Raw genomic sequence first — 10,073 nt, forward strand, 5'->3', positions numbered from 1 at the left:
ACTTTTTATTTAACACCATTCATGTTTTTTTCGCGTAACACGTGTATTGATATTACTTTTGATTTCAATAAAATTGCTAACTTATGTCTTACTAGCTTTCTCCCGCGATTCCGTCAGCGTGGAATTAAAAATAAACAAAAGCAAGTAGCCTATGTGTTCTTCCAGACTACGCCCTGCATCTATGCCAAATTTCATTAAGATCCCTGCAGCTGTTAAGGCTACAGACTCTAACAAACATCTATCCATCCATCTAAATCCATCTTTCGCATTTATAATATTAGTAAGATTGTCAAAACTCAATCAAAGATCAACCTATGGTGGTTACAAGTGACTTGACGAGCATGATGCAAGTTGATTGGCGTTTAAAATTGGTCTTGAGACTGGTATGGTACAGGCGTTAGTACTAGCTCGACAGTGAGCAAAATTGAGCATGTATTTTCGTGTGTATCTACCATAAGCTGTTCCCGAGCGGCTTCAACGCATGAATATATATTATCTTTATATTGTTTACATTTGTTAAATTTCAAAATTCAAATTCAAAAATGACAACTATGGCAACCTAACTTCCTTGATATTAGCATGTAGTTTATGTTCTCTCTTCCTATTTCTTTACCCCTAAGTTTAATAGTGTGAAAATATATAGCATAAAGCGTGTCGTAAGTGTGGGCCTTTTTATTAAAGAAATAATTATTTAAAATTTGGCTGTGATTATTGCTGACATCCTACGCCACAAAGTAGTATGCGTTTGCGTTTCATTATATTATAATAAGTATTGACTAAAGTTAGTAGGAAATTTTGTACGTTTTATAATGTTCACAAAATAATCAAAGCGTTTTTATAAATGTTCTATTTACAGTGTAATTACAAAGTGTGTACTTTAAGAATTTTCAATGTCTCAGAATTAAATATTTGCCCAATTTACATTCCATTACGCTCCACCGCGCTTCTCACTAAAGTGTTTGTTGAATCCCGCTTTAATATTTTAAATATTCTTTGTACATTACTTTATCAAAATTATTCGTTATTAAAATTTCAGCATTTATTTACTCATTCGTACATTTAAGTAGGAAGGAAATTAATTAGAGTTTTAGTACCAAGTAAATCAGATATCAACATTTTTATATGTACTATTTTACGAATAATTAACGGATACTTTACGAATCTTCATCATCACCACCAGCTTACTGTATGTCCCCACCGAGGGGCTCGGAACCTACCCTAAGTTAGGGGCGACTAGACCATAGTCAAGCACACTGGCACAGTTCGGATTGGTTGACATCACATATAACTTTGAATTTCTTGTGCAGGTTTCGTCACGATGTATTCCTTCGCCGTAAGAACGTCGCGTAAATTATTTATATTCGTATAATTAAAATTCGAATATCGAAAACCAAATTGGTACATGTGGGATTCGAAACCAAAACCAGTAGATTAATTATCAAGTGCTCAAACCCCTGAGCCACCGACGCTCAAGAAATTTTTAAGAATAATTATATCTAAATGTTATTTAAAAAAATGCGAATTAAACTATGTAAGAAAAAAAAAACATATTATAAAATAACATTTAATAAATACACTGCAATAATTGTAAAAATACATGACTTCAGATATCCAGAACCACTAACTTCGTACGGATTAGGATCGAAATCCCAGTCAATAAATCTACTGCTTATAATTTCTTTATAAACCAGCGCAGATTTTCTCGGAATCCTTTCCTTTTCGGGATCATTTATATCTATTTCGTAAAGCCCGAACCTTTGCCTGGAAATAAATCATCATTTAAATTATCAATTCTAAAATCAAATTATTCTGAATCCATTTACAACATTGGTATACAGAACTAGCCGTAATGAGGAAGCGACTGTTGCCTAAAGACATACGCAAAAGGATACAGCACGAAACCTCCTTATCCTGCATTCATACAAAAATTATGCCTGTCAGTTGCAGCAAACAGCTTAGTTTATTTACGTCATTAAGGTGTTCAAGACTAGGCTCTTGTCAACCCCGCTAACCTAGTGTGTATTGGTTGACTACACTGATCTTTGAATATCTTTACATGTGCAAAATTCCTTACAAATCGTGTCGTTCCCTTTAGTAGTCCCCTTAAGTAGGTAGAATGTAAAATTTAACTTACGTATATCCCATTGCCCATTCAAAGTTATCCATTAAACTCCATGCGCTGTAACCACGAATGTCAACGTCCTCCGCCAGAGCGTCCAATAAAGCGGTTAAATAATTCCTGAAATACTGAACTCTTCCAGTATCGTTCAAACCAGTAGACGTTGAAAAACCATTCTCAGTTACATAGATTGTCGGATTATTGTACGTATTTTTTATATACACAAGAAGGTTATAAAAGCCTTGAGCATGTTCCTGGAATATAAAATATTACTAATATTATAAAGTAGCTGTTCCCGTGCGGCTTCATCCGCATGGAATTATGAAAATTTTATTTTATTGTTTACATTTTTCTAATTATCAATAGCAAATGCCAAAATGACATGACGTGACATGACAATCCATGGCAATTTTGCTGCCTTGACATTGGCAGCAACTTATGGTCTCTTTCCCACATTACGGTTTTTGTCTAAAATATTTACCCCATAAGTTTTATGGCGTGGAAATATATAGGATAAACCTTGACGTAAGTGTAGGGCTATTTATTAAAGAAAGAATTATTCAAAAATATGCTGTAATTGCTGACATCTTAGGCAACAAAGAAGTGTGTGTTTACGCTTTATTATGATAGTATAGATGGGAAAGTTTATATGGTTTTTGTTAGAATATGCAATCTAAACGGTCAAACAGATCTAGATGAAATTTGGCATAGATGTAGAGTATAGTCTGGAATGCATAGGCTACTTGCTTATGTTTATTTGTAAATCCAAGCGAACGGAGTCGCAAGCAAAAGCTAGTTCGTTAAAAAAATTAAGGTACATAAAATGTTAAGAGAAATCATATCAATGAAAACAAAATAGGATGTTCACTAGAAGACAAAAGATGTCTGTTTTTTTTTAATATTTCGACATTATACATACCCGTAACCAAGTACTGGCGCTGACTGGCCAGCTGGGATCTTTGTAAGTTGTAAATCCGGTATCATCGTTGAAGGAGGGTGCTTCATACATTCCTAGAACCGAAGCGTTTCTATATACAATTTCGCTTGTATAATGATTTAAAGCTAGGAAGTCGGATGTGCCTCTCATGTAATCTATTTGTTCCTGACTGAAGGGACGTAGTCTTGAAATCTGGAATCCTTGACTGCTGCTGATATTGGCAACGCGATCGATGAGACGTCGAGGGTAGTTTCCTTCGATAGTGAATATTGGATTGGCGAATATTCCCAACTGCAAAGGAAGTGAACTTTATCATCAGCAGAGTATATGACTTTATTTACACTAGCGGAAATTTTAACTAAACAATCAGTACATGTAGTAAAATTTATTTAGGACACAATTTATTTTCAGTCTATTTTAATTCTTCAAATGGCTTTCTTCTTTTTTATTTTTAAGAATTAAATCTATAATAATATAACTAATAATATCCCGTAAGATGGACTCACCGAGTTTTCTTTATCATCCGTCATCTCAGTCATCACTTCCTTCTTGATCATGTCACCTTTCACACATTCCATCCATCTCTTTCTAAGAACTATCACTTACATGGAACGCGAAATAATCCAAAACCGCCTCAGCGTCATCTGCTGAATCACTATCAGGATACGCCCAATCCATGCTCAAGACTATGCCAACTTCTCCACCTTGCGATTTAAATTCATCCTGATAGATATGATAAGCCTTCGCATGCGCCAATAGTATATGCCTACCGCACTCATAGAAACCAGTCGCTGGCTGATGTACTCTAGGAGCATGACGTAGAGTGATAAAACCTTGATAGCAATGAACATACGGTTCGTTAATCGTCAACCAATGTTTGACACGATCTCCAAAATGTTGGTATAATACTCTCGCGTAATCGCCAAATATATCCACTAAACCTTCATTCAGCCAACCACCTTGCTCGTTCAAATTTTGCGGCAGATCCCAATGGTACATCGTTACGAACGGAGTTATCCCATTAGCTAATAACTCATCAATTAGTGCATTGTAATATGCGATGCCGTATGGATTTACATAATCCGCTCTACCGTAAGGTAATATTCTCGGCCATGATATTGAAAATCTGTATATATCAACACCCAAATCTTTCAGGATTTGAACATCTTTTTTATAAAAATGATAAGAATTGGCGGCTACATCTCCGTTAGTATTGTCAGCTACAAATTCGGGATCCGTACGAACTAGATGATCCCACATCGACCATCCTTTACCTGATATAGAATTAGGTTAAAAATTAAAATAATGTTTATTGATATACATGTAAAATCGAAATGAACTAAAGTTCACATGAAAATAGTTCAACATCTAATGATCTAATTAGAGATATTAAGATACCACAAAAATAGTTCAACATCATTAGATGTGAAGAACTGAAGTTAAGCTCATGTGTAAGAACTATTTTTGTGGTATTTTTAATTTATTCGGTTCTTAAAAGGTCAATAGTCCAAACAGCATAAATATGTCAAGCTCTGTGTATAAAAATACTTGCAAAATTGTGATAAAGATATTAATCTGATAGGTTTTAATTTTTACATACCATCGGAATTCCAGCCACCTTCGATTTGATAAGCCGAAGTCGATACGCCGAATTTAAAATCCGGTGGAAACATTTTTGACGCATACTGCATTCTTCCATTGCCGCATGTTCCATATCCAGTAGATAATATACTTAAATAGAAAATTTTATTCATGAGCTTTATTGACACATATATCACAACCGATCTGGAGCCAACTCAAAATTAGTATAAGCGCTTACCCATGCTCAGTGCAGATTGGTTTGATTTCAAACATCTTATGAATTTATTTTTACTACGACCTCCCATAACTTCCTAATATTATAATGCGAAACTTTGGATGGATGGATAAAAGGATGTTTGTGAGAGTTATCCTAAACTGCTGAATGGATCTCGGTGAAATTTGGCATATATAGAGGCTTGACTGGAAGAGCACATAGTATACTTACTTTTGTTTTTCTTAATTCCACGCGGACGGAGTTTTTTTTATAAGAGAATGGGGGCAAACGAGCGACGGGAACACAGAGGTGAATTGCGTTGTTTTGTTAAATTGAATGAGTCGCGGCCGAAAGCTAGTAATTAAATAAATCTCACGATTCAATTGTGTCGATGAATTGGTTTTGTTTGATTACCATTTTCCTATAGAGCTATACATCCATCCCGCTTTTGTAGAGCCATTTATAAAGGTTTATTGTTTTTAAAACTAGTTTTTTTTTTATAATATAAGGAGGCAAACGAGCAACGGCCATCTGAATCCACCGAAAAGGAAAGCGACCGCTGCCCATAAACATCCGCAAATGCAGATGCATTGCCTATCCTTGATTAATGAAGGATTAGATGCACATAAAGAGGACATTTCCCCTTCCTATGCGTCTCCTCCACCAAATCCACTTTACCTTCCGAACCTTTCATCATAAGAAAAGGGTGAAAGGGAAAGGGATTATAATTATTATTAAATTATTTACCTGGATATTGCCAAAAATATTGTGCTAATTTTCGTCATGACACCGCAAAGAAGCTGATTAAACTGTTTTTTTACTAACATATAATAAACATTACGTTATATCTTATCTGGACTCCTATGCATGTAGATTACTTATCGGTAATCATTAACAATATAATTAAGTTAGAATACTTATATATCAGCGGATTAAGCAAATGATACAAATCTACAGGACCTTTGTTCGAATCCCGCTATGTACCAATATGATTTTCGAATTTCATTTGTACATAATATACCGGACGCTCTTACGGTGAGGGAAAACATCGTGATACCTGCGATCTGTGAATAAATTCAAAGATATGTTGAAGTCAACCCTCAGTGGATCAGCGTGGTTGATTATGGTCTAGTAACCCTGGCGCACCCTGGTCTTCCGGGTGCGCCTGCGAGTAGTCCGGGGACATCGTCCCCGGTAAGCGGGGTCCGCTAACGCAGACGACGCTGGCTGGGTCGCGGAAGATTGCGCAAGCGTTCCTGTGACCCAGCCACTGGCGGATAGAAGGACCACCGCTGGGTTTTTAGTGGGTATTCCGGCCATTTTCCACCTTTTCGACCGGCGAGTCCCACATACCCCCCCTGGTAAGGGGGGGGGGGGAGGATGCGTAAATACATTTTCCCAGCGAGAGAAAAAAAAATGGTCTAGTATCCCTGACTTGTGTTCGCTCCGCGGCTCTCAGTTGGGACGTACACTGAGTTGGGGATGCATAGAACATCGTATAATCCTCACCAAAATAGAACTACAAAATAAGTTGTTTGTTGTAATTTTATTTAGAGCCTTTTAGAAGTACCTTTTAACAAACATCCATTCATCTACACATTTGTATTTATAATATTAGTAAGAAGTATTTTATTAAGATTATTGTTTACAAAAATGTAACAATTATTAAAATACTAGGTTATGCTCGCGACTCCATCCGCGTTGAATAAAAAAACAAAAGTGTGTAGCCTATGTGTTCTTCCAGACTATCCTCTATACCTATACCAAATTTCATCGAAATCCGTTCATCCGTTTATGCTACAAACTCTAACAAACATCCATCTACATTTTTGCATTTATTAAATTTGGTATGGAGTATGATTAGTACATCATTTTATTCCATTGCGATAAGATCAAGGGCAATGTTATCACGTACAGAAATACATCTTTATTACTTCTCATATAATTATCGATAGCGACATAATTAAGATTATATTTTTTGATCTTTTTATCGCTGCTAAACTACGCTGGATTTAGACGATAATGACTCATTATGCTTGTATTAGTCGCCTTGAGCTAGCACGATATCAGAATTACTACTACTCGAGATACATTCACAGGATACATTTCAGGAATTCATTCAGAATAATCTAAGTTCTCTCGAAAGTCGCTTGGCGGCGCTCGTGTTCTAATTATGACTTAATTCAAATTGATTTCTTCTTTTGATTGCGACATATTCATATTGCTGTTTCTATTTTACAAAAAAAGAATGTAAGGGATGCCAATATATGTCAATACAAGATTTGTAAATAACAAACACTGGTTTGTTCGAATCCCGCCACATACCAATGTGAGTTTCGGTTTATCGAATTTTTATATGTAAATTTACCCGGCGTTCTTACGGTGAAGGAAAACATCGTGAAGAAACCTTGCACATATTGGCGAAGAAATTCAAAGATATGTGTGAAGTTAACCCAACCCGCAGTGAGCCAGCGTGGTTGACTAAGGCCTAGTCACTCTAACTTAGGGTAGGCACCGAGACCCTAAGTGGGGACGTATAGTGAACTGGTTATGATAATGATGACACACAATCCATCCATCTCTTGCTAGGCTTTATCGATGTACTCCTCCATATTTACATTGAAAATACTATAATTTAAAATATGTTGTTCACCAATGACATTATTTTATTTAATCTCAACAGTAAAGATAACATATTATTTTGTTGTTTCATAAAATATTTGATTTTGTGAATATTTGCAATCCTAGTTTTATCTATTCGGTTTGTCCGAAATATAATACGGCAATGTGTTAATTTTAAAAACATTATCTTGTACCATGATGGGACAATCCTAAAATACCGAGATCAGTGCACATTGAAATTGTTGTAAAATCGGACGCTGTCAGTTAATATTTTTTTTGAAATTGAAATCAATTCTGATAAGAATACATTAACACATTTAGAATGTACTCAAAAACCAAGGTAAGGTTTAATTTAAATACTCAATTATGTGCAAGCACACACATTTAGTTTTAACTGCGCAATATTAATTGAATAGTCGAATTTATTTGCACGTAACTAAGCATTCAGTAACCACTTTTTTCATAAAAATATCGCTCGAAATCTACACCCCACTTTCAACGCTATTACTCGTGTTCGGTATGAACCCTTATCCAAATAAATGTGTCCATCATCAAGAAAATTTAATGTAGATTATAAATGCCCTTGGAACTATATAATTCCGATCAATAGTTTAGGAGATATCATAAATTGCAAATTACGAATCGCAGAAAAAAATACCAACTTGTAACAAAGTTTGCTTTCTTGGCTTACGTAGCCTAAACCATAAGATCTACATAAAAATGGTGTATCAAAGAATTGTAGCTCATTTAATTAGCTAAATAAAAATCCGCGCTAGCATATATCTATCTCTTAAGGTTTTCGCACAATAACCGTTTCGTGAAAACCGTCAAATAAATGCAATCGACTTCATTTAAAACGCTTTTATTCTTATTTGGTATAAATCCTTATCCAAATAAATATGTTTTCACGATAGAGTATTAAATGTAGATCATAATTGCCTTTTACAGTATGTGATTCTGACCAATATTCTAGAAGTTATCAAAATATTAAAACTCACGGGCAACAGCGGCGCGCGGCTGGACAGAATTATGAGTGAATAGTCGCAACGATGTATTAGATCTTTACTTAATTTCTTATATAATCGATTTAGATAACTCATTCTTTATTTGAAAGCTAGTGATTATCATACTACGTTGTTTAGATTCACTAAAAATCGAGAAATAAACAAACTTTTTAATAAAAAACAAAACCGACGTCCAAAAACAAAATATTCTCAAAAAAAAACAGTACACTAAAAAGTAACGAAATAATCCCTTGAAAATAGTATACCTTTAATTGTCAATTGTTATGGTAAAAATGTGGAAACTCTTACGTAGAAATAAATATCACTGCATACCTTGGCTGACACCGACATCAAAGTAATAATAATTGTACAATATAGACATAGCAGTTACAATAAGGTAGGTTTACTATTTTCAAGGGATTATTTCGTTACTTTTTAGTGTACTGTTTTTTTTGAGAATATTTTGTTTTTAGTGTATTTTGTTTGGAAGTCGGTTTTTTCAGATAAATGTGAACACATTTTTGCTTTTGATATGGACATCTTTTTTTGTTATAACAAACGCCAAAATTTCCTGCTACTACGAAGATAATCTTAATTCTTATTTATTGTGCACCTCAACAGAAAAAAATAACACATTTAAAAAAGATGATCTATTTAAGAAGCCGGATGTTGTTAGAATAATCCTGAAAAAGTGTCAATTATCAACCATAGAAATGGATACGTTTCAAACAATGAGATTTTTTAACACTCTCGATTTATCACGGAATCAATTAACAGATTTACCTTTGGGTTTGTTCGAAATGAATACACTTTTAAATTCATTGGATTTGTCTCATAATTTACTGACAGATTTACAGCCAGGTATATTTAATAAAGCGTCGGTGACTCAGTGGTTTGAGGGCGTCGGTGGCTCAGTGGTTTGAACACTTGACTTGTAATCTACAGGTCTTGGGTTCGAATCCCGCCATGTACCAATGTGATTTTCGATTTTTCGAATTTTCATATGTGCATAGTTTACCCGACGTTCTTACGGTGAAGGAAAACATCGTGATGCCTGCACATATCGGCGAAGAAATTCAAAGATATGTGTGAAGTCAACCAACCCGCAGTGGGCCAGCGTGGTTGACTATGGCCTAGTCACCCCTTATTAGGGTTGGCTCCGAGCCCCTAGGTGTGGACGTATAGTGAGCTGGTGATGATGATATTTAATAATACAGAACTAAAGAAGTTATATTTAAATGGAAATCATTTGAAAAATATAAAATCAGGTGTGATAAACATTTTCCCATATTTATTCCAATTAGATTTAAATGATAATAATCTTATCGGTAAGAATTTATACACTAATATATTATCAGATGTGATAGAATTAAATTTATCTGGGAATAACATGACTAAAGTGAATTTCTTAACAAGAGTTTCCAAACTTACTATATTGATTATGAAAAACAGTTTTATTACAGAATTTCCTATTTTTCTGGTCAAAAGAAATATGAGGAGATTACACGAATTAGATATATCTCAAAATAAAATAACTTCTATAAGTAAATCATGGACTTTTGATAATATAATTGAAGTCTCTCTTCTCTTCTATTC

The 10,073-nt window shown here is 34.6% G+C and overlaps 1 protein-coding gene across 1 annotated transcript in view; it reads right to left on the bottom strand.

Moving 5' to 3' along the window:
- Positions 1-918: 918 nt before the first annotated feature.
- Positions 919-10,073, bottom strand: part of LOC106106101 (myrosinase 1-like) — a 40,151-nt gene continuing 30,996 nt past the window's right edge. The window contains exons 2-7 of the mRNA XM_013286630.1: positions 4,657-4,787; positions 3,663-4,330; positions 3,039-3,347; positions 2,135-2,373; positions 1,576-1,761; positions 919-991 (exon numbers count right to left, since the gene is read on the bottom strand). Of these exons, the coding sequence (XP_013142084.1) occupies positions 919-991; positions 1,576-1,761; positions 2,135-2,373; positions 3,039-3,347; positions 3,663-4,330; positions 4,657-4,747 (1,566 nt within the window). The 5' untranslated portion in view covers positions 4,748-4,787. The remainder of the gene's footprint in view (positions 992-1,575; positions 1,762-2,134; positions 2,374-3,038; positions 3,348-3,662; positions 4,331-4,656; positions 4,788-10,073) is intronic.

The sequence above is a fragment of the Papilio polytes genome, unplaced genomic scaffold, assembly GCF_000836215.1.
Source record: "Papilio polytes unplaced genomic scaffold, Ppol_1.0 DF822400.1, whole genome shotgun sequence".
Classification (NCBI taxonomy): Eukaryota; Metazoa; Arthropoda; class Insecta; order Lepidoptera; family Papilionidae; genus Papilio; species Papilio polytes.